This window comes from Monodelphis domestica, chromosome 1 (genome assembly GCF_027887165.1).
Source record: "Monodelphis domestica isolate mMonDom1 chromosome 1, mMonDom1.pri, whole genome shotgun sequence".
NCBI classification, from domain to species: Eukaryota; Metazoa; Chordata; class Mammalia; order Didelphimorphia; family Didelphidae; genus Monodelphis; species Monodelphis domestica.
The window spans coordinates 77340709-77365767 of record NC_077227.1 but is presented as its reverse complement, the minus strand read 5'-3'; the positions used below and the strand labels follow the sequence as shown (position 1 = coordinate 77365767).

Below are 25059 nucleotides of genomic sequence, written 5' to 3'. Positions count from 1 at the left end.
GGATGAGCCATTTCAGAAAGACAAAGAATTCTATATTTACAACTTTGGTCATGGAGCTGATGAGCCAGCTTGTTAAGTAAGAAGACCAATGTTTGTCCTGTAAAAAGAACAATGTATTTACTGAAAAGCCAGTTGTTAACTAAGTTGTGAGCTGGCTCTAACCCCATATTTCTAAAGTAATCACGTGGGGAGCAGGTCAAGGCCAAAAACTTTCCCCAGGTAATTCTTAATTCTAATTTAAGCAGTTGTTCCCTTAAGGAAAGGATATTTAGAAACAGCTCTCCTAGCCAGGACCTTAGGGCCCTGTTGCTAAGATTTAAAACAGCTGTATTCTATTTAATTTAAGGAGAAATCTAAATGTTTTTTTACTCACCAGCTCTTGCAGCTGTATTTTGAAGCCGAGTTAGCAAGTTTAAAAAAACTGACTGACAGAGCAAGTAATAAAGAGAGAAAGGAAAGAGATGTCACAGAATTTTTTTGAGGGTTTTTGTCACAATCTTCATGGTCAGCCATAAACTGTAACCGCGAAAATGTGGGTTTCAAGACTGTGAATTGCCAAAACTGTAAAGATAATTTTTAGTGTCTTGATTTTATATCAAAAATAAGTGTTCGCCATGGGAAAAATTCCCAAATATGAAAATACCCAAGTCAGCTGGGTTTTATGGAGATTTTAATTAATACAAATGGAGGAATTAAGGGAAGAGAGAAAATAAGAGAAAATAGTATGAAGGGCCTAGGCCAAATGACCTAGGCCTGAGCCTTAAGAGAGACCAATCAGTCTTTAATCACTCACCACAAGATTTGCCCCAAGCAAAACTCCAGTCCTTCACTGAAATCCTCAACTCCTGAACTGAGTTCAGAGACCCAGCTACTCCAACTAGTCCAAACTCTTCCCTAAGTTCAGAGAGCCAGCTCCTTTTAAAGAGAAATTTCTCTTATGTCAACTCCCCTAAATTTTCACATCTACCAAATCACAGTAGATGTTTTCCCCAGGAATGACCATTTTTAGTTCACATCTTCTTTTGTTCTCACCTTCTCTGGGTAGACTAAAACTTCACACCTTTTTGTTAAGCTTGCCTTTTGTAAGTTGCTTGACCTTTTAGTGATTGATTTAACCTTTATAGGTACTTAACACCCTTTTGTATTAGATCTAAAAATAGACCTAGCTTAAGGTGGTTCTAGCTTTACTATAAGTATGAGTTGGGGACTTTTCATTGTTTGGTAAGGAGTTTACAACTTTATCTTCCCCTAAAGTATGCCTAAGTATGGGTGGAATAATGTTAAAATTCCCAATGCATTCCTGATCAAGTACCTCCATTTGTTACAATAGGGGAATAGCCTTAACCAAATGTTCTAAGGTAGAGTCTGAACAGTTTTAAGATTCACACTCCTTATTGCTTATAAATGAAATCAAAATTTCTTAATCTGGCATTCAAGCCTTTGGCCATAGAGAAGTTTATTTAATTCTAGAAGCAACAGACTTGTTCATTTTTTTCCTAAAAGTACTTTGCTCATTTCTGACTGCCTTTCTTGTGGTATTCCTTCTTTCTTGCTTCCTTTTCACTTCTCTGAATCCTTCAAGACCCAGTTCCTCTGCCAGTTTTTTTAGTGATCTCTTTTTCCTCTAAATTTCATAATTCTGCAGTCTCCATACTACCTATTAGACAGTTATCATATACTGCCTTATATTCTTAAGTTATTTTTTCTATTCATCTGTTTTGTTTTCTGAATTATAGGATTTTTTTTTGGGGGGGGGAACAGTGACTACTTTTCCATTTAGGAAATCTAGGACAGACTATAATCTTTCAATAAGTATCAATCAGTATAGAGTAGAAGCTTGCTATCTGTTTGCATTTAATATACACTAGCATTAATCCTTTTGGTCTCACCACAATAATTTTGACTTAGCTTAAGTATATTGTGCATTTATAGTATCTTATAGTATTATCTAATCAGACTTCCTAAGCCTTTTTCTATTCTGAAAGCTTGATAGTTATTAACCTTTCCAGATGTGAATGAGTTAACCCTTTTTTACTTATTATCTGATACTTTCTGTGCTTATAAGTGAAACTTTATGCTCCTTTTTCCCCACCAGTCAGATTTCAGGTTCATACTTCTGAGTATGACTAAATATGATTGGGAGTAGGAAGGGGAAATAAAGCCAAGATACTGATTGGTTATTGCATTCCTCAATACACTAATCCCTATTCTCATGCAGTTGTTTCTTTTCCACCATTACTACTGCTTTCTTGCTTCATCAACCTAAATTTCTCCATCATGTTACTCTAGATAAGACATGGGATTTAAAAAAATTGTGTTCTAGGCTAAGTTGTTGTTGTTGTTGTTCCACAATTTCTTAATGTTTTATTCAGTGATTTTTTTGACTTCAGTCTCTGATTTGAGAAGAACCCTGAAAGGAAGAAAAATGACCCAGTGTACAATCTGTTTAGTAAATGTCAAACTTTGAGGTACAGTCTCAGAATCTAATCTACTTTTTCTCTTTCACTGTAAGATATCAGTCTGGATTAGAATAGATCCAGCAGGGGAACCATTCTAGAAGTAAGGTAGGCCGTTTAGAGAAGAGATGTCAAACTCTGGCCACAAATTTCTAGAACAATGCCCAAACTGGGTTAAAATATAATGGGAAAATGTCTACAAAATAAATAAAAACACGACATAAATAATATTAATTTGAAGTTTTCTAAGTCAGAATGGGGGAGCCATTGTCTATTTGAATTCATCTAAATTGTCTGAATTTGTCTGAAATTTAAGAGATCTTAAGCACCAGGATCCCTGTACTCTTCCCCAACCTCTCCACCCAGTGGCTATGGAACTGATCTTGTCTGAATATTAGAGTTAGTGTGAAAACAGATTCATATCCACAACATGACATGAATGATATACCTCAAGACCTAGAAGGCAGATTGACATGCTCCAATGAGCTCTCCCCATGTATACCATTGCCAAATATGCCATCATGTGTGACCTTGCTCATTTTCTTTTGTGCTGTAGCTACCCCCAAAAAGAAGCAAATGTTAGCATCATTTAACTTGGTAATTATTTCTAGCTACTTTATGTTTTGTGATATGATGTTCCTAAGGGGTATATTTCAATTGGAAAACACATATTTCTCTTTTTATGACTTGTTCATTATTCAAACCTATTAAAATCTCGGAATTGACTGCTTTTTTTCAGTGGTCACTATAGGTGTGAACATTAAACTCTGAACAATAAGTGGGTGAGCTATAGGGTTACCATGTCAGTGGAGTGTGAAAGAGACTGAGCTTCAGGCTGTTTCCAAGCCTATAGACCGTGAAATCATTTGGTGCCGATGCATGGCGACTGGGGCCAGTGAAGTATAAAATAAGTTGGGGGTGTGAGTTGTGATATGCTGAGGGATAAGGCCTCTTCATGCCATAGTTTGCTTATGCTCGTGGAGCTGCCAAGATCCTGCTGGAACTATATATTCTATATCTTAGTCTATCTTGACACTCTGCTTTCTCCTGAAATATTTCCTCCACTTGTTCCTGCAACACTCCTTGTTCCACTGCAGAAAAATGAAAGCTACAAATGTCCAAGGTAGACATCAAAGCACCTAATTCTGTGGTATTCTTCCTCTGAAAATACTGTCTATACCTGTAATATACTGTACAAATTTCATTTGTTTTTAGACTTTCTAGCATGAAAATTGTGCTCTGCTTGGGTCTCCTATAAAACTAAGAATTGTGCTACTGTCACTTTCATTGGTCATTGTTCCCATGTATTCTCATCCCTATGGAGTGAGTAGAAAAGAACTATAAGGGAAGGATAAGATGTTCTGAATAGCAATATGACAGAGATGGGAGGAGGAAATACAGTAAAGATTATTCATTTGGGGAAAAGAAGGGAGGGATTTCATCTCCTGACACATGGTGAGGTATCCCTACCATATGTTTCTGAGGGTGAGGCAAGGTGAATGGGGATGTTTCACAGACAACTGTGAATTATGATCATCATCATTTTTAAATCTAGAAGGTTATTGGGGATGGGCATGTCACTCTGCACTCTAGTTCTGTATTCTTATCCTTGTCACTCTTAACCATTCCATTACACTAGTTTGTTGTCTCTTGGTATTTGGACATATCCTAGAACTTTGTTGAGACAGGCAGACAGGGAAGATTTAAATAAATTTTTGTAAGATTGACAGACATATCTAGCTCATTTCTTTCATCTATAGGGTCCAAGACTAAGGGGTATACTGCTCAAAAATAGTCATTAGACAGTTAAATGTGGAGGATAACCAAATCACTTTATAACCATTTGATTAAATGGATAATTTTTTAAAAGCCTACCATTCCTGGCTTTGACATAATTTGAAGGTCTTTTTGTACAATCAAAATGAAACTTCATGGGAAATTGTATATGAAAAGTGAAGGGTCATCATATTGGACCTTGCAAATTAGGATAAAAAATTTACTACCTCAGAAATCAGTTAAGTAATAACAGCAACACCATCCTTTAGGGAAGAACACAGATACTGAAACAAGAGATAAGAGAAGTGATATTCTTTATTTCATCAATTCGGGCAGTGCTTAGGGTGGGAAACAATGTTTTAAGTTCTAAATATTCTTTATAGAACATAATAAAGTTCTTGTCCAGTCTTTGTGGCAGTTTTCTTACAATCATTTCAATTATTTTTAACTCAGACATTTATTAAGCACCTGCTGTGTATAAAAAAACATACTAGGACATTGGGAACTTGGAGATATGAAGCAAATTCTATTCTCAAGAATTTTAGTCTAATCTTGTTTCTCATACCACTGATGAAGAGGAGTACTATTGTAGAAGATAATCCGAATTTACTTTCTTAATACATCATGGTGTTATTTTTCAGAATAATTTCCCTTTCAAAATTTATCTTGGGGGCAGCTGGGTAGCTCAGTGGATTGAGAGTCAGGCCTAGAGACTGGAGGTCCTAGGTTCAAATCTGGCCTCAGACATTTCCCAGCTGTGTGACCCTGGGCAAGCCACTTGACCCCCATTGCCTAGCCCTTATCACTCTTCTGCCTTGGAGCCAATACACAGTATTGACTCCAAGGCGGAAGGTAAGGGTTTAAAAAAAAAATTATCTTGCCTTTGAAATGAGTGCCTGTGCATAGTAGGCACTTAACAAATACTAATTCAGTAAAGCATCCTGATCTCATACTGACTGATTAGGTTAGTAGTTGAGGGAGGCAGTTTATTAGCAGATGTCGAAATGATAACTTCTGTCCAGCAAAGGGATAAGTTCAGTCTTATTCTAAATTGCAGTGATCTTATTTATACTGAAGGAGTTTCTTACCTCTTTCAGAGGAGCCTATGGGACAGGGTTGGTCCAAAAACTCTGGTGAAATAAGAATGAGAGCTGATGTAGATCTCATCAGTCTGCATTCCATTTGAATTCCTTTTGAGGAGTGATTTTCAACCTTTTTTTTTTTTTAGTCTACAGACCACTATTCTATTCACTCCTCCCTTCACTAGAGTTTGTTAGGAAATCATTGATGCTTTTGAGAGACACCAATGAGATATGGCCTTTATATTTATTAAATATCTTAGTCTGGTCCTTGTCAGAAAGAAAACCCTATATCCTATAATAATATATGACTATCAATTTAGTAAGAGGCCAGTTTGCAAATAGAAATGCTCACCCTTTAAGAATTGAGTCTCTTGGCCAAGTATTTTACCAAGGTATGAGAGAAAGATACCAGTTGTTTATCTTTCATAGGTAAGTCCCATGGGAAAGTGTTTAGAATTTTTAATGTTATTTTCTTTCTATTTAGTTCTCTGTTATTCTTATATAAGTACTTTATGAATTTAATTTTAACCCGAGTTCTGTACATTTAGGAGAGTCTTTTTTGATGACTGAAATAATAACAAAACTAAAATCAAAGGTAAGTGGGGGAAAAGATCTTGCATGTATGGTAGTGCAATTTTATCCCTTTTTAATATATTAGGGTTGTTCTTCCTGTATTCTCCCCACATGAAAATACTTTCTGTAGACTATTAAAATCCAGGTCAGTAGTGAATACTAATTAGGGGAGTATCCTTTTAAGAGTAAACTCACATGTTTCCTTTAGTCTGGCTATTTTATAAAAGCCCAGATTTCTTGTAGCTACTGCTATTTTCGTTGCATCTGCTAGATTATATTTTCTTCATACCATCCCAAATTATAGCCAGAGCTCTCTCCCATACAAACTATCAGCCCTGGGTTCTTGGATAAGAGTAAGCCAGAATGGTGTAGGCAGGGTAGCACACAGGTAAAAGGTCCCAATTAGGTGCTCATTTAACATTGAAATAAGGTTCACCTGGTTAGATGTGGTTATTTCTTGAGGTGGGAGAAGTATTTATCCCTGTGCAGACATATCAGTAGAAATAGAGTGACTCTATTCATAGATGTAACCACAAGGCACTAAAGATATTGTTTCATTCCAGATATAGTTTATCATTAGGTTTCTAAATGACGTAGTCATAGGTTCTTAAGGGTGGTGGTTTTTTTTTTGTTTTTTTTTTTACTTGTGATTGGTAGCCCATTTTGGGAGTTTATTTACTCTGGAGAAGAAAGCAATGACTACATCTCTAGTGCAGTAGAGGCAAGCCACTCATTCTGTAGATCTGGCTATCTCCTGTTTAGTCTTTATGGATCTTCTGTATGTTTCAGAATTAGGACACAAGTCTAGGACTTAAGCTGTGGAGTAGATTGGCATGCTTTCTTTTGTTTTGGAATCACTAAATTGTGATTAGGTAAGTAATTTGACTATGAGTTTTTCCCTTAAATCTGTAAATAAGTCTTGTCAGATACCTATTACTGATACCTGTCCACAAGTCTAAGTCAAAATCCAGGCTTTCATTCCAAAGTAGACAAGATAGATAAGATGTGTGACTGTCTAGTTGATAGGTCTGGAATCTGTCTGAGGGCTTGGACCAGAAATTAATAACAGAGGCATAAGCAGAAATGTAGTCAGAAAATATAGGAACCAGCCACCATCCAGTTTATGATGGGTAGAAGAGCTAACAAGTATGAAGAACAGTTTGGAAAGTATCTCAGAATCTGATATAGATAAGCAAATCATAATGTAGCCATTGGGGTAGCCAGGGTGAGACTGTTGGTTCAAGGATCAGACTGGTCACCCTTTGCCCTGGGTTTAAGCACCTTTAGTTTGGGCAAACAAAGATCATGTGGTACTTATAACAGGGCCCAAAGAGCTAATGAATGTTGATTCCATGACTAACAAAGTTCTGGATAGAACTTTGGGAAAATCCTAATGATTTTCATTCATACCCCTGAATATTCATATAGATAGATATATCCATTGCTTCTGTGAAATCTATAGAGTACATTTTCTCAGAGCTAATGTTAAAAATACACAGGCATCTTGACTTTTGATGTAGTTTTCCAAACTCTATTAAAAACTGAGGCCAGTTATTCCTTCTGAGTTGTAAGCTGGTAGACTCCATTAGACGATCAGCTAGAGAGAATGAAACTATATTTTCAGCCATGTTTATGATTAGAGCAAAGCAAATGTTGGGATTTCTTTTCAGGAGGTTTAACCTGATTGTGTATCTTAATATTACTAGGCTTCTGACCACTGAAATATGGCTTAGATCGATGGTGGTTTGGAGAAAGCAGAACTAGGGCCATCCATCATGCAGAGGCTCCATAGAAGCTGGCTGATAATGCTGCTTTCACCAAGCAGCCATCTATCCATCCATCCATCAGTGGGATGAAATGAGATTTAGCGGAACAGGCAGCAGGAACTCTGAGACACTTTCTAACCAACAGTTGCAGCCATGGCTGAGGTCTGACCACAAAGTACAACACTGGGGCTTGGCGGGATGTGGACGCCAACACAATCTCCTTCCCGTCACTGCTAGCTTAGTGCCTACTGCAATGTGGGGCAGTGGCAGCAGCACTGCTTCCCTTACAGAATTTAATTGAAGCTTGAGTGAATGTGGAGCTTGAGAAAAGGGTAACTTTGTCAAGTCGAATAGTAACATTTGAAGTAGAATTTTTCTCTTTGAATTGGAGAAGAAATAGTATTTAGCCAATTTTCAGTTTGCTTGGAATCCTACCAAAATTTAGCCTTGAGTCCAGTTCCTCTCTTGGCAGAATACTTGTATTAGGGAACACTTGAGGAGCCTGTAAGAAATTTATAGGTTTCCATGAGCTGGGAGTGGGGGTGATGTGGTTAAAGTAAATTCACAAATAGGGTAAATTCTCCCCCCACCCTCACATTTTAATCATGGTTGTTGTTAGCAAGTAGCAAAAACTATGGAAAGACCTGGGAATTGAGGTGAGAGGCTCTGTCACAGCCTGTGTAACCTTGGACAAGGCACTTCAGTTCTTTCCAGCTCAGTCCTTGTCTTTAAATTAAGGGCATTGGACAATAACTGAGGCTTTTTTCATCTCCTAACAGTCTGTGAGTCTGTGGTGCTCCCCAGAAAAGAGCCAAAATATTAACAGGAGGGAAGGAGTTGGGAATCTAAGAAACACATAGGTTGGATAATCCGTAAACTACATAATCAGCCTCTGGATAATTGAATGTTAACTATATCTCCTTGACTGCTGGACTGTCTCACCTCAGTTTGTATTCTGAGGATATTTATTTGATACCAGTTGTTTATCTGTTTGCCAGCTACCCTGTACTTGGGTAGCAAAGACTTTCCCTGGCCATGGCCAGTGCCCTTGACTACATTTATGTGATGTCACAGTTCATTTCACAATAAAGACCCCCATTCTTTGTTCTGAAGTCTTCGGTTTTTGTTTCAGATTGGGGGGAGGGGTTGAAGGGAGTCTAATGTACCGGAGGTGCCTCGGAAATGAGAGCCTTGGATGAATTCCTGGCCCTATTGATCCACAGGCAGTTTATGCATCCTGACATTCATAATCTCAGTAGGCTGCTGATGTTCCTGATTAATGGGCCCAGGGGCTGTCCATCCGTCACTTCACATTAATTACTGAAGAGGTGTTTTTCCAGTGATTTACCTGACAGCAGGCTGTGATGAATACCCCTAAACAGAGTGGGCAGTGATTAATCACAGGACCACACCCCTCCCCCACTCTCTTCCTCCTAACCACAGGCCAGCATTGGGATCTGACCAAGGTGTGCCCCCTCCCCACCAGCCATCTATCTCCATAAATGCTTGTGGATGCATATTTATCGGGGCATGGGGCCTGGCAGATAGCATTCTAGTATTTGTGCCAAAGATGATGAAAAATAAATCTTCACACCAGAAAGGGGCACCTAGCAGGTTTGTGTATGGGGACAAAGAAAAGTATGGGAGCTGCTTTTGTATCTCCCTTATGGAAATCTGGTAGGCAAATGGCCAACCTTCAGAACAGCAGTCAGTGCAAATTCATTCAACATTCATTCACTAAACATTGATTAAGCACCTACTATATGTGGTTGGAGATAAAAAAATAAAAGACATACCCTTCATCTTCCAATCTATGGGAAAAGAGAATCCCTAGATACTTGTAAGAACTAGAAAACAATTCAAAGCAATCTCATGTATTGAGCTTTGGAGTAGAAACAGGAAATTCAGTTAAAGAGTTTTAGGAATCCATTTTTTTTTCTTTGTGGCTTGAGGCAAGTCATTTAAATTGACCTTTTCTTTGGTTTTCCAGTCTGCAAAACATTATGCTTAGTGTTATAATTTAATTCACACATGTATAACCAGCTTCCCTTTTTGAGTCCCTACTGTGTGCCCACCATCAAGTTAATTGTGAGAGGGGATTCAAAAGAAATAAAAATAATCTGCCTTTTGAGATCCAGTGATAGAGTTTTAGAGATTAATCTTTCACATATCAAGGTTTTAAGCCACTCAAGACTCTCTATGGTTAAATGTTTAAATGAGTGAATCAGATAATAGGTACTATATTAGACAAAAAGAGAGAAAAGACAGTGCTGGTAAAAGTGTTCAATGTAAGCTCAAAGGAGGTCAGTAGTCATTTCAGAAAATGAAATGAGCATAGTCTCTTTTGGAGGATAGCAAGAAGACTAGCCTGGCTACAACAGAGGATTTATGTTTGAGAACAATTGGAATCAGAGATTGTACCTGATTGTAAAGAGTCTTGAATGGCAGGTTTAGTAGTTTGGACTTCATTCACAGGCTGTGGGAAGTGATTGAAGGCTTTTGAATGGGGAATAATATGATAAAAGTGGTGTTTGGGAAAAATTAACTCTGCATTGATATGCACAATGTGGTTTGTAGAAGCTGTAGAATCTCTGTATTCTCCCACATTTTGAAACTCTTGAGAACAATAGTATCCCCTGGTATGTTTTTGATATATCTCCGTTAGTAAAATAGATCAGGTGCAGCATGAAGTGGTTACACATGGAGTAGATAATAAAGTTGACAGCCAACAGGCGATCACTTCTGCCTCACTCAGGCAAAGCTCAGTAAGTCAAGGGGAGTTAGAAGCAATGACTGCAAAATTAATGTAGGAATCTATGGCCTTGGGTTTTAAGAAGAGAATTGATTCTGAGACTTTACTGATGTAACTTCATTAAGGCTACACTAATTACTCTCTGACTTTTAGGTTGACAAATCTCAAAGCTGAGAGTCTATGATGAGAAGGTCAATGTAGCCAGCTGTATTTCAGTAGGAACATCTAGAAATTAGAGTTTTTGTTGAGTATTCTTATGGCAAATGTAGATCTCTGTTGGTGAAAGTACTGTTAAAAATCTGACCCATTTCCTTTCTCCTAAGAAATTATATCTGTCTAGTCTAAGCATCTAAATGTTATCACAGAAATTTGAAGTTCCCTTCTTCTTGGAGTGACTGAATGGAAATGAACAGTGGTTTACTCATACTATCACCATTCCTGGGATACAGTCCATAACATTTTCAGGCTTCAGGTTCACATATAGATAAGGAAAGGGAAAGGAGAGAAATAGAAATGATGTAATATGACCTTTTTTTAATGACTGAACTTTCTTTTTTGGGTGATGAGATAATAGAGAACAATTGGCTTCCTTTGATTTTAATTGTTAATCATTTGGAACACAAAAATGTGCCTTTGGAATAAGCAAGAATTCAGGATAGCTGCTCTTTTTGGGAAATTATTCTATATAGAAATTTATTCACCACTTTCATTCATATAACTTTACTCATTTCCTTTGACATTTTTTCCCCAAATAGAATATGTAGTGGTAGAAATTTTTTTTTTAGCCTTGGCTGCTGTCAGTGGCAGTAGTGATTGCTCAGGACTTACACCACTGGCAACCAAGTCAGCATCCTGAAAGAATCATTAATTGTTGCCCAAGATTTACCTGAAATCCCCAGGGATATTGCACTATCCCTGGCTATCACTTTTTTAAAGTTTTGTTGATGAATTGTTGTCATTTCTGAATGTATATCTTGTACAAACACCTCCTTATAAGTAAAGAAAATAATCAACACAGTGATTATACTAGCTATGTATGCAGCATTCTGTGCTCATTCTTTCCCTTCCCTATGTGCCCTCATCTCTTTTCTGGGCCAAGATAAGCTGATACAGTCACTCAGCATTTAGATTTATTTGAATGTTCTTTTAGTTTATGTTGTAGTCATTATGTATAATGTTCTTGTGGTTCTGCTTACTTTACTTTTTTGTCAGTTTATACAAGTCCTCACATATTTCTCTGAATTCCTCGGGTACTCATTTTTATAATGACTCAGTAATGTTCGTATACCATAATTTGTTCAGCACTTCCCCAGTAGGTAGCTACTCATTTTGTTTCTAGGTGTTTTTACTACTATAAAAGTTATTGCTATATATGAGGCTTTCCTATCCATCTTTGACATTCCTCTTTCAAATGTTTACATAGTAATAGAATCTCTGGATTGGAGAGTATAAACATTTAGTGAACTTTTCTTACTCAGTTCCAAATCATTTTTCCATCCTGATTGGACTAATTCACATTTAAACCTCTCCCAATGTTTAGTATGCCTGGTTTCTGTACTGACTAGCCTTTGTCTTCTTTGGCAATTTGTTGGGTGTGAGGGTGAAACACAGGAGTTATTTAACTTTAATTTCACTTATTAGTGATTTGGGACATATGATTGTTGGTTATTTGTAATTTTTATTTTGAAACCTCTTTATGTCCTTTGACCATTTTTCTATTTAGGAAATAGTTTTTGGTTGTGTTTATATATGTCTTGGATAGCAAACATGTATTTTTGATGCAAACTTCCCTGCCCACCCCAACTGACATTTTTCCATAGTCAAATTGATTTTACTTATGCAGAAGCCTTTTTATTTATCCAGCTATATTTGTTTATTTTCTTTTTAGTGATCATTTCTATCCCTTGTTTGGTTAAATCTCTCTTTAGTCATAGTTGTGAATAGCACTTTTTTAACAGAAGCCAATTATTGGGACCAGCAGTAACTTAAAGGGGAAAATCATTTAGAAGTATTTTTTTCTCATATTTTCACAAAAGAGGAAAATAAATGGTGAGACCACTACTCAGATGCCTGAGTTTATATCATGGAATGGAGATGGGATAGACAGTCTAACTAAGGAAGTTTTTATTGTTGTTTAATGAACTTCCTAAAAGGGTGACAATTAGAAAGCTAGATTTTAGAGAATTAGGAAGAATGAGTAAAGACTTAATTTTCAGTGTGAGGCATATAGGGAATAAGAAAATCCAGAGATCCTGTAAAGGAATATGTGCTGTTAACCCCATTCAATTTTTATTTAGTCTTAGAAACATTTGTAGCAAATCTGTTTCCCACATATTTAAGTTTGTGCATTTTCTTTCAGTTATCTTATCTGTAAAATGGGGAAGGTTGAAAATTTGGGGGTGTCAGTTTTCTGCTGGTAATTGGAAATTACTGGTTCTCAGAAAGGAATGATTTATGGATGTTTTTAAATATACAATCCTAGTTTCACCAGAGTAAATGGACTTTTAACTTCCTATTCTATAGCTGAATTAGTGTATTTATACATAGAGAGCAAATATGGGTCAAAGAATAAGCACCAATTATAAATAGTTTTGGGAATGACTATTGTAGGTAATAGTTGATGAATAGAGGCAGGTTAGAATCATGACGGTAAAGGATCTGGTAGGACCATTCTGGGATATTTCCTTTTTCTTCTTCCCAGGGCCCTTGTTGTTCTAGTGTACTCCAGTAAAATGCCTTTCCCTTTTCTCTAATAGTTCAGTTCTGTCATCAAAGATCTGGAGTATGCATATGAATTGAAGCAACCCTAGAAGATTGAACATAAGTATTTCTTGGTGAAGAGAAGTTTCTTGCCTTTCTAGATTTGGACCTATCAAAGACCAGTCTCTATGTGATACAATAGAACTAGTGAGAGAAGTCCAAAACTTCAGTGTGAGTCATTCTGACTTCTGGCTGTACTCTCAGATGACATCTTTATGCTTTTAATTTATAAAAACAGACCAATCTACCTACTAAAATAGTCTACTTCACTCTTCTCTACCTCTTTATGCCTGCAAAATGGAGGAATTCTCAATGATCTCACTTAACTAATCACAAAGAATTGGTATAGGTTTTTCAGTATACTAACTACTTTTCTTGTATACCTCAGATTCTTTATATGGATAAAATTCACAACTTGGAAATTTTGAGTTTCATTATTCTAGCCCCCATATTATCTATTTTCCCAGTCTTGTATTATTTGAATCTTCATTCTGAAATTTTTCAAGATTTTGCTATGTACAATAGTAGTACTTCATTTATCTGGCAACCTCAGTTCAATTGTTGAAAACACAGCCCAAAACTAGGAACAAAAGAAGGAAGGAAAAAGGGACTCTGAAGAGCCAAAAAATAGATGTCAAAAAGTCTGCCTTCACCTCTTCTTCCATTTGAGACATCCTAGCATAACAGCTAGAGCTTTGGACTTGAAGGCAAGAAGACAAGAGTACAAATGCAAGTCAAAATCTCTCTGAGCCTCAGTTTCCTCATCTTTAAAGTGGGGGAAATAATAACTGGAGTGTCTTCCTTACAGGTTGTTGAGAATATCAAGTGAGATTAGGTATATAAATCACTTTGCAAACCTAAAGCATAATAAAACTCAATATTATTGTTCCCTAAGACTACTGAAATTATCCATGGAAGAAGTTCTATTCACATTCTATTAACTGTTGAGGATACTGCCACTCTCCCAGTCACTCAGGCTCATCTCCTTATTGTCATCCTATTTTCCTCACTTTTGCTCATTCCAAATATCACATCCAGTCTGTTGTCAGGTCTCGTATATGTTCCTTTCTCTCTACTCACATAGCTGACACTCTGGGCCAGGCCCTTATCACCTCCCCCCTGGATCACTGCAGTAGCTGATGGTGGAGCTCTCCTCAGTCCTGTCCATCCTTTGCTCAGCTGCCAGAGTGAGTGATCTTCCTAAAGCACACTCTTGACTGCCTGTCCCTGTGATAGGAGCCAAACCTTCCCTATTGTGAGCCAGGCTGATTTTTCCTTCTATGAGATTTGGTTGGCATAGGAGGCTAACAGCTCACATTATTGATGCCTCTTCCTTTTCACCTGGGTATGAAAGAACCACAAGGGTGCCACAAAGAGCTTGCACTCTTAGTTGGTGCACCAGGACAGATGAATCTGGTCTGCTTGCTCCACTGGCACAACTCAGCTTGATCATATTCAAATGTTTTTAAAGCTTGAAATTTTGAGTTTCATGATCCTAGCCCCCAACTTATCCTTTTTCCCAGTCTTATGTTATTTGAATCTTCATTCTGAAATAAACCTTTTTTGTTAAACTGGTGAGTCTAAGTGTCTTCTTCTATTCCATTATCAAACAAGTTACCTGGACTGTCTAGAAAATCCTCTACTCTGTAAGCTCTACTGGTTCTCCACAATTCCCAGCATCAACTATAAAATGTTCTGTTTTGCCATTTCAAGCTTTTTGTCCTCATGTGGATTTTCTGGTAATTCTCAGTCCAGTGGTGTCCTCAGCAAGGGTACTACCAACACAGCCTCCTGGAAGAAAGGAAGACCTCTCTGGAACCAATCTCTCTAGAAGCCAGGAAAGGAAGGTCAGCTACTCACCCATCCCAGGCAAAGTCCTCAACACTGAAGTCCAAAGGAGAAGATCTAGGAGCAGTCTTCTAAGAAGCAGTCCAAGAGCCAAAGTCCCATCTCCAAGTGAAGCTGAAGTCTGAAGTCCCTTGGACAGGAAGTTCAGGACTTTTTATAGTCCTTTTTCCATGTCCCTTTCTGTCCCTTCCTCCACATTACAGGAACCAATTGCAGTCTTTCCATTTGCTTGGCACTGCCCAGGGGCAGGGCTGTGGCCTCTGGAGTTATCACCCACTTTAGCAAGTGATTTGCTGAACACTCTTACTTAGTGTTAAGTAAGGATGCTTAAATTTTTGATTGATTAACTTTGAGGTGCTTCCTCAAGTAGTTTAGGTCTGATTGGAATGAAATTAAATAATCCCTGATTAATCAGCAGTTAACAAAAGGAAGTTTTCTTGGCTGTTGCATAAGAAGGATCTAACATTTATCTTGAGTAGACTTTAACCTTCCCTCTCATTTCTTTCTTATGAAAATCTGGCTCTGGTCTTCCAGATCAAGTCTGAGAAAGACTTGAGAACCCTTTGGAAATCCACCAAGTCTGAAGAGCCCTAGAGTTGTGGAGAGAGAGGTGTTACTCACCAAGGAACTAGGAAACCATGTTAATTTGGCTGAGGAAAGTATCACCACAATGAGGTACCTTGAACTTTTGGCACTTGAACCAATCACATTTTTAAGGAAAGAACAACCTTAATTTATATGGAGGAGGCAAGCTGATTTATCTCAGGAAGTGGCCTAATTCAGGTGTTTCCTTGGGAAAAATAAGTCATTGTTTGGTGATCTGAGGTTGTCTTTGACAGTCACTGATCTGCTTCTTTAAGGATATACAACAATGACTTTCATAGCAGAAAATATGCTCAAATTGACTCAGACTCTGGCAACATGTACCAGACTGTTCTCTGGAATGTAGCTGTTTGAACAGACATTTGACTCTTACTATTCAACTCCTCATTTTGGGCCTAGTCTATATAATCCTTTAAAGTGTTTCTCCATTGTGTACATCTCATCTTACAGTATCTTTGCAGAGAAGACTCAAGGCAGTCTCCTGGTTCCCATAAAAACTTGAGTGTTACAAGTTAGTGATTTTATGCTATTGATCTAAAAATATAATAATAAAATTCCACAACCTATTTTAAACAGAAGTTAGAGCGAATTACTCCTAAGCAGACATAGAAATTATTCTGTTTTTTCAAGTGTGAAATATCTCATTGTATTAACTTGTGCAAGAACATTTACAGAAGGGTGCCTTAAGAAAATACAGCAGAATCAGTTGTGGTTCATTAACAGATTCCATAGTTATTTAAATGTGAAGTCATATCTCTGCTGTCCAAGTAGAATCTTTCCTATTAACATGCCCTAGATGAGTGACTCTATGGTGAATTTGGATTAAGCCTGTTTTAAAGTGAGCCTCCTATGCAAATGAAGGGCCCTTTTTTAGTATCTTATTTCTGACATGAGTCTTTGAGATAGTGGGCTAGAGAACCTTGATAATATAAAAAGAGTATTCTCCAGGATTTTTTTTCTATCAGTGATGCCTTTAAAAAACAACAACAAAACTAACTAGGTTTAATATCTCCTGAACCAATTTTTAAAAAATCTTACACTCTACCAGTTCTTATTCTTTTTCTCTCAGAGTATTGTATTTCATTCCCTATTCCTAAACCCCATCCCTTCTTGGTTTACACTAGTCCTTTTTAATGGTGGCTTTTGGCCTGAGAGGACTCCATTTGGAACCTTAGAATAGCTCTAGTTCATTTATGTAAAACAATGTTGTGAATTTTTCAAATTCCTATCTACAAGAACTAGCAGTGTAAATCTGCTTATCATAATGATTAGTTTAACTTAGCATTATTGGGTTTGTTTTTTGAAACTTTACCTTTCATCTTGGAATCAGTAATTTTCTTTCCAAGTCTTACCTCTAGCACTTTACTTTCTCTTCCAGTTTGTTTCTCTAAAGCTCTTGTTTAATTTACAAACTGATTTTTAAACCTTTGCTTTGTTTCTTCTAGAAATTCCAGTTGATCTTGTGGCTCAGTTGTATTTTTCTTTAAGACTGTAGATGTTGTAGTTATTCCCTTCTTAGATATAATAGTTCTTTCTCATAGGTGTGTGTGTGTGTGTGCGTGTGCGTGTGTGCGTGTGTGCGTGTGTGCGTGTGTGCGTGTGTGCGTGTGTGTGTGTGTGTGTGTGTGTGTGTGTGTGTGTGTGTGTGTAACTCATTCTTGTAGCTTTACTTACTGAATTTGGGTCTGTTTGTTAGGCCCAGGAGAGAGTGTCAGGCATTTCTGTGTTTCTGCTTTGTTTTCCCTTGTCTGTGGCTGGTAGTTTTTCCAGATATTGAATATTATATTTCAGCAATGGCTCTGACTTCAGGTAGCTGCAAATTTTCAGTTTCCCGTTAAGTGGTCTGAATTGAGGAGAAGTTGAGGTTCTCCTAGGCTGAGCTTTTTAGATCTTGAGTCTAGATGACACAGCTGTTTGTATCTTCAAGAGAAAAACATCTGTTGACCCTCCCCTCCCCCGTCAATTAGCTGAAAGGTGCCACAGGTTCAGAGTATCAGAATTGCAGGCTTTTCTTTGGTCTGAGGTCCTTGCTTTGGTAAGTCAGCTGCAGACTTCATCCTGGGTCTTTCGACTGAATTGGAGAGCCTGATCTAGGGTCAGAGTATCATACTTTCAAGGAAGTTGTGCTTCTTTCCACTCCCTGCCTTGTCTGCCATCTTTCCCTAGCCATGCTTGATCTGTGACCTTGTTCTTTTTACCCTGATACCTAACTGTTGGCCCTAGCCTCAGTGGGGATCTGGGATCCTGCTCTGGGGTCAGAACAACATAGTTTCCTGCTCAGTTACTTCTGTTCCTATTCCCTACCCTGAATGATCCTCAGGCTATCATGCTATATCTACATTCCTGCTCTGGAATCAGTGTCACATCTACCAGCTTTTTTCTCTTCTCCAGGCTTAATCCTGGGTCCCTAGAGGCTTCTTGACTTGTTACACAGCCGTAGACTCCAGCCAAGTCCCTGTTCTATGAGGCTCTTCCTGATAGGATGTTCTCTCCAGTTCCCAAAGTTCTGCTCATTCTAAATCTAATTATTTGTTTTTGTTTCTTATCTTGTACTATCTCATGCCCTTCATTCTAGCCAAAAATATCTTCTGATTTCTTAAAACTACCTGTTTCTAAACTTTGGCCCATCTTAAAGGGTTACCCAGTCACATATTGGAAAGGAAGAAGATACTAGCCAGGCAACATAGAAGGAGCCCTTTATCTCCATGTAGTTGAAGTCCATTACCCAGTAATGATAGAGGTGTAAGTGGAAGGTGGACTTCAGCAAGTAATGATTTTGCTACTTCCTCAGTCAGTGATGGGCAACCTTTTGAGCTTGGTTTGTCAAAATTCACCAAAAAACTGAACATAACTCAGGTGGTGTGCCACTTTGAGAAAAAACAACAACAGAAATTTGTGATATTTATAGTTTAAATAACAAAAATGCATAATTGTAATATATAACTGTATTTAATAAACCAAAAAGTAATTATTTAACTTACCTAACTTAGTGACTTCTTTGTTCATCTGTCAGTTTCTTTTGTTGGTCTTGATATTATTTAACTTGTGTGGAGTGCAGTGAACTAAGATAAGTGAGGGGGAGGGGGAATTCTTAACTAACCTGCCTATTAGTGACTTTTTTTTGTCGCTGAATTTCATTGGCTAAGTCTTCAATTGAAGGTTGGTATTTTGTACACTTCAAGCCCAAGCAAGTGCTACTAATTACTTCATCTGTCAATCTGCTTCTTTTGTTGGTTTTGATATTTAATGCTGAGAATAAGAATACACAAAAGTACGTAGATGGAAAAATTGTGAGTAAAGCCATTGCTATATTTTTTCAGGGTGCTAAAAGTGTCTGGTAGTCAGTTGCATGTGGGCCCCACCCCATCCCAGCTGGCTGGTTCAGGGGTGCCAGGAGAGCAGCAGCTGCCGCCCAATATCCTGCCTGCCCATTCCCACCTCCTCCTCCCTGTCCCCCTGTCCCTCTTCCCCTCACCCCCCACCGGGCTATGGGTGAGAGGCCCCCCGAATGGCTCCTGGGCCCCAAGGCATGCTGAGCCCACATGAGGCCATGTGTCATCGAAAATGACTACAGGTGTCAGTGCTGACACACGTGTCATAGGTTCGCCATCATGGTCCTAGATATTCAGTTTCTCTTCTTTCTTTCTTCCTCTCCTTAACCCACCCTAGATCTATTGTGCCATGCACAAAAAAAATTCCTAGAAGTCACAGTCCAAATTTTATTTATAGACTGCTACTTGCTTCTTTAATAAATTAAGTCCTAGGATCTGGTTTCATATGCCACCTCTAAGCCTTACTTCCTATGTGTCTTGGCAAGTTACTTAACCTCTTTGGGACTCAGTTTCCTCAGATTAAATGAGTTGATGAGACTAGATGACTTCTGAGATACCCTTCAACTCTTTAAGTCAGTGATTATACCCTTCAACTCTTAAGTCAGTGATTCTATTATCCTGTGTCATATCCCCTCTGTCAATTAAATTATAGCGTAGAGCTTTCTGTTTTTAGGAAGTTTTCTCCTGATTAGCCTCTTTTTCAACCCATGAGTGTAATTAATAACTCATTTCTTTGCTTTATTTCATTAATGTTTATTCTTATCTTGACTGGGACTTGGCTGGAACCTATGGCTGTGTAACAAGGCAGGGAGCCTCCAGGGATCCAGGATTAACCTTTTTTTACAAGGACAAATCTTAGGTCTATTCTTTAACATAGAACCTCCAAGCACCTAGAATATGGCTCATTTCTCAATGACTCCCACTCTTCTCTCAATAGGGATCTATTGAGGGATCTCAATAGGGATCTATACAATCACAAGTAAGCTAAGTTGTTCAAAAGTTGAAAGAACCATGGAAGAAAAAGTGTTTCTATGTTTTGAGCAGGAAATATAAAGTAGAGCAAAGGAATTTTGAAGAAGAAAAGAAAGTCAGAGGTATAATTCATGAATTCCTGGATTAATTTAGAATTGTTTTAAATTGTTGTATGCTTGATTAATGATTTTTTCTCCCCTTTTCTCCTACCCTCTCAGCCTTTATTTATGTAAATAAGCTACTGACCTTAGATTATTTTTAAAAAATACCTCGAGAATGGGGAAGGGATAACATAACTTTGCCTTATATCTAATAGCTAATCAATGTGAACTAAACTATTCTTTTTCTTGCAGATTAAGGTGGTATCATGCAGCCTGATGCTGAGAGATGCAGACCTCGGGCCAGAAAGCCAGATATGGCCCTTTATGTACCCAAAGCTCGACGGGGTTCAGTGCTTCCCATATCAGATCATCAGGAAATAAGCTATAAGCATCTGAATGCTGGAGTGAATCAAGGGCAAGAAGAAAGTCATCTGCCTCCAAAGAATGATATCTTCAGAGTCAGTTCTGAACTTCAAAGACCTAGTAGTAGTCCTAGCAGACAAGAACACAAGGATAGGGATGGAAAGAGAAATAATTCAAAGTCAAAAAAAGGTACATACTTGAAAGAAAGAAACAGAGGAAAATTCCATACTCCAAAGGGAACTCCAGAGTCCAAAGAAATGTTCGACAAAAATCAACAAAAGATCCCAAATCCTAGTAGTTTTTCCAAAGTACCTTCACAAATACATTTTAAACCAAAGAAAGAAGAGAAATATATAGATTCCAAAGCCAGCAATATGACAGTACCACAAGCATTACTTATATCACAGTCTAGTACAGAAATCTATGAGAATCAGGCTCCCACTAAACAATTCCAAAGCATGAGATTATGTGATTTCAGAAAGAAAGAACTAAGTGGGATGAGTTATGTAGAAGAATTGGAAAGCACTGTTAGTACTAATTGTAGGGTAGTAGAGACAGTGTCTGGTTCTCAGTTTTTCGATGAGTCTGAGAATGGCAAGTCTCTTTTGAATCCTGACTATGTGCTGGCACCCACAAAGCTAAACTCGCCTTCTGAAATTGTACAAGAAATTGTCCATACAACAGGTGACATACCAAAGCCCCAAACTGAAAATATAAAGAGCATTGCTAGTCAGGGGAGCCCAGAGGATGTCATCTTTCAAGCATGCACAGTCAGCGGACCTAAAAATGTCAGTGACCTCAGTGATCCAATGTTCCTCAGTAGTACAGCTGGCATCTTGGATCAGAAAAATAGAGCTAGCCTATCCGAGATAGGGGATCCTCTGTCTAATCACATGCACACAGTCAGTAAATTAGAGAATGCCATTGACATTGCGGATCTAACATGCATGAGTGGAGAGTCTGAGAAGAATGGTGACCCTGCTTATGAGTCACACATGTGTTATGAACCTGACCATTCAAGTGCTGTAGCTGATGAATCATCTCCAGGTAAAGAGCCTGAGGATGACAGTGACATTACCGACCAGGCATGTATGAGCGTTACAGATGATGGAACTGATGAGACAAGTGTGGGCAGCAACTCAGCAGTTGTGGGCGGAATCACTGAACAGGCTTGTAGCAGCGTAAACAGTTTGCTAGACTGTATGGGAGTAAGTACTTACATAACCCCTCTTGTAGTAGCCAACAGTTTAGAGTGTGGAGATGAAAGCTCAAGCAGCTTGACTGTTTGTAAAGACAGTCACTCTGAAGATAATTTATCCAGTTGTCAGGAGTCAATGGGAAGACTAGTGAAGGATTTGTCAGATTGTACCTCTGTAATACCTATAGAGAAGACAGCATACAGCAATCATGGTTCTGGTTTGGACTCCGGACTCTGTGTGTTAGATAAGACAGAATCGTTTTCTAACGAGGCTTCGAGCAGTAATCTGGATTGTGCAGATGATTTCACAGAGTCTTTTCATAATTTGAGAGCTGGTGAAGAGTTCAAAACAGATGAGGAAGATGTCTCTGGGAAAGTAGAATATACTGTATCTTCTGCCAGACAACTGGAACCAAAAGCTCCTTATCCTTCCTCCAATGATGGAAATGTTCCTACAGAGGAGAGCTGGGACTCTTTGTTTAATGATGATGGAGATTGCCTGGATCCACGACTTCTAGAAGAGGTATGTTTAGATGAAATAAGATGAATCTGGGAGTCTTTGAAAACACTGGGGCAAAGCATGGTATACCTCCATGCTAACACAAAGTGATACTTAGAGATTTAAAATGAAAAAGGCTTAAAAATATATGTTTAGGTCTTTTAAATAAAATCCATAGAATAAAGCTTTTATAGTTAGCTATAGCCTAAGAGACTTGACTGTGTTAAAGAACTAGAAATTTAATGATGGACATTATTTGGGGAAAATAGAAGAAATTTAGTGAATAACTTTATATGGACAAAATGGATATCACCTGCCCCATATTTTAGATCATGAGTTTTCAGAGGAAGTACCCTCACTGAACACATCCCCATCTGTTGCCTTAATTGATTCCATGAAAACTTGTTACAGTGAAACACTATGGAGTTATAGAATTTAAAACTGGAAAGGACCTTAGAGATCCTCTAGTCCTGGCTATTGATTGTACCATTGAAAAAGTTGAGATCCTGAGAAGCTGACTTTCCCAGGATTAAATAGGTGTTAAAAAATATGAGTGTGAATTTGAAGCAAGGTTCTTTGATTCCAAATCCAGTATATTTCTGTATAGTTAGCCTCATAGAAAATGTCATAAATGGGAAATACTTTTTTGGGCAGCCAGAATTCAGACTTTGAAAGCTTAAGACAAATATTGGTAGAGACTTTAGGGTATATAATCTTTATCCTGGTAATAATTGTTAAATAAAACAATGAAATTAGCATAATTAAAATAAAAAACTAGGAAATCCATAAGGATGTTCCTTACAGTGTTACAACAGTAAGCAGATTGATCTTTGGGAAGTTAGTGTCCTTGAACCTGAAATGCTAACTTGTATCACTGATGACTATACAATTTTTATCCTGGATGATCAGCTGAAGCATATTATACCCATCACCAATGTAGCATTGCAAATCCCTACTATAATGATGTTCTGCAAAGTAATATTGATTGGGTGATACTAAGAGGGGTATTCCTCTATTGATCTCTTTCTCCCTCCCCCAACTCCCACAAATGTATAGTGTTGTGTTATTCACTGTGAGGTGAGAACATAAAGAAGACACTACAACTTTCTTTTAAGAGTTTTTTCACTAAATTGAAGATATACTATTAAAAATTCTAGAATAAATGCTTGAACATTGTATATATAAAATACAACTGAAGAATGAAGTGCCAGTGTGTTGGGTACTTAGTTTAAGTTATCACCCCTTACAGCTGGTTAGGAAATGCTTCATGTAGGAGATAGCATTTTAAACTTAACTTACAATTATATAGAGGGAAATTAGGTGACTGGGGAAATTTGTTTGGGAGAAAACTAGCTTCAAAGGAATCTTTAAATTTTAAAAGAACTACTTGATTCAGGTGGAGAGCAAGCACGTATAAGAAAGCTATAAAGCCATTTAGTTCACTTTTTGGATAACATATCAATTCAGTTCAACTCAACAAACATTTGCTAAGTGCCTATTATCTGCAAGAGAACTGTGCTAAGTATGAGGGAAATGATAGGTTAGATTAGACAAAGTCTCTGTCCTAGTAAAGGGAGATATATTGCACATCACAAATAACTTAACAAAAAATATTATATGATGAGTGCATGAGCAAAATGGCCCAAAGGTCCATAGGGGAAAAAGTCATTACTAGCTTTGGTTCTGAAAATCAAGAAAGGCTATCTATAAGAAGTAGCATTTGGGTTGGACTTTTAAAAATGAGTAGTAGTTCAGTAGGCAGAGACAGGGAGGAGAAGATAAAGGATTCCAGGAGAAGGTAACAGTGTGAACAAAGATATGAGGGGGGACAGTAAAGTAGTCTTTTGTTACTGGAATGTGACATACATTCTGGAGAATAGTTTGAGAGGTAGGCAAGATATTATAATGGTAGGTTTTGGAGGATCTTAAATGCAAGACTAAATTTGGGTTCTACTTGATAGACAGTAGGAAACCTCTAAAAAGTTTTGAGCAAAGGCATGACTTGACCAGGTTTCTACAGAAGGAAGTGTGACAAGGAAATCACTTTAAAAGACTGATATATATTAATTTAGGTAGCCAAGGAATTCAGCTATGTAATTCCTAAATGAAAACTCAAGTCAGTAGTCAACCTTTTATGGAGTTTTTAATTACAAACAGGAGGAAGAAAGGTATGAGAGAGAGAGAGAGAGAGAGAGAGAGAGAGAGAGAGAGAGAGAGAGAGAGAGAGAGAGAGAAAGGGGAGAGAAGGGAATAGGGCTTAAATACCCCCTCTGTTTAGGCTGGGCCAAAAGGCCCAAGCCCTTAGATAGCTGAGGCAAAGAAAAGAGATCAGTCCCTATCACTCACGTGACCAAAATGGAGAAACATCTCAGGGGACTCCACCTCCAGCTTCCTTCAGAGCAAGCTTCTCAGAGCACAACCTCTCAGAGCAAAACCTCTCCAACCCACCTCAGTCCTCAGACCCTGCTATCTTTAAGGAAACCATCCAAGTTCCCTCCCCTCAGTTCTCACATCTACCAATCACTGTCCATGTCTTCCCTGTGTCAATGGTGACTCTAGCTTAACCCAGGACCTCCCAGAGGTCTGTGGCTTTGCACATGTCTGTTGAAGGTCATATTCTCAAATAATTAAATCTTGATCCTTTGCTGCAGCCCTTCCTAAATCCTGTTACCCTGAGTAGGGTGGAGATTGGAAGTTCCAAGACCTGGTTCTGTCATTCCAAGTATCTCTATTGTATCAATTCTAAAATCAATCATGACTCAAAGAACTTCCTGTTCTATGCTTAAGCATAGGTCAAAACCCTTTCCATTGTTTAGCAAAAGGTTTCTGTCCTAAAGTAAACTTAAGTAAGGAGGAGGAGGACCCTCCCATGCCAAGGGGGTTCACATTCCAATAGACTATCAGTAGGAAATTTTTCAAGTATGAAATTTCCCAATGGTGAAATTTCCAACATTTATAAGTCTAAGAAATTTTAAGGT

At 38.0% G+C, this 25059-nt stretch overlaps 1 protein-coding gene across 7 annotated transcripts in view; it reads left to right on the top strand.

Annotated features, from left to right (window-relative positions):
• R3HCC1L (R3H domain and coiled-coil containing 1 like) overlaps positions 1-25059 on the top strand; it is a 225134-nt gene that overhangs the window by 127601 nt on the left and 72474 nt on the right. For all 7 annotated transcript variants that reach the window (XM_007478666.3, XM_007478667.3, XM_007478670.3 and 4 more), the window contains one exon: positions 20274-22105. In XM_007478666.3, the coding sequence (XP_007478728.1) occupies positions 20288-22105 (1818 nt within the window). In that variant the 5' untranslated portion in view covers positions 20274-20287. The remainder of the gene's footprint in view (positions 1-20273; positions 22106-25059) is intronic.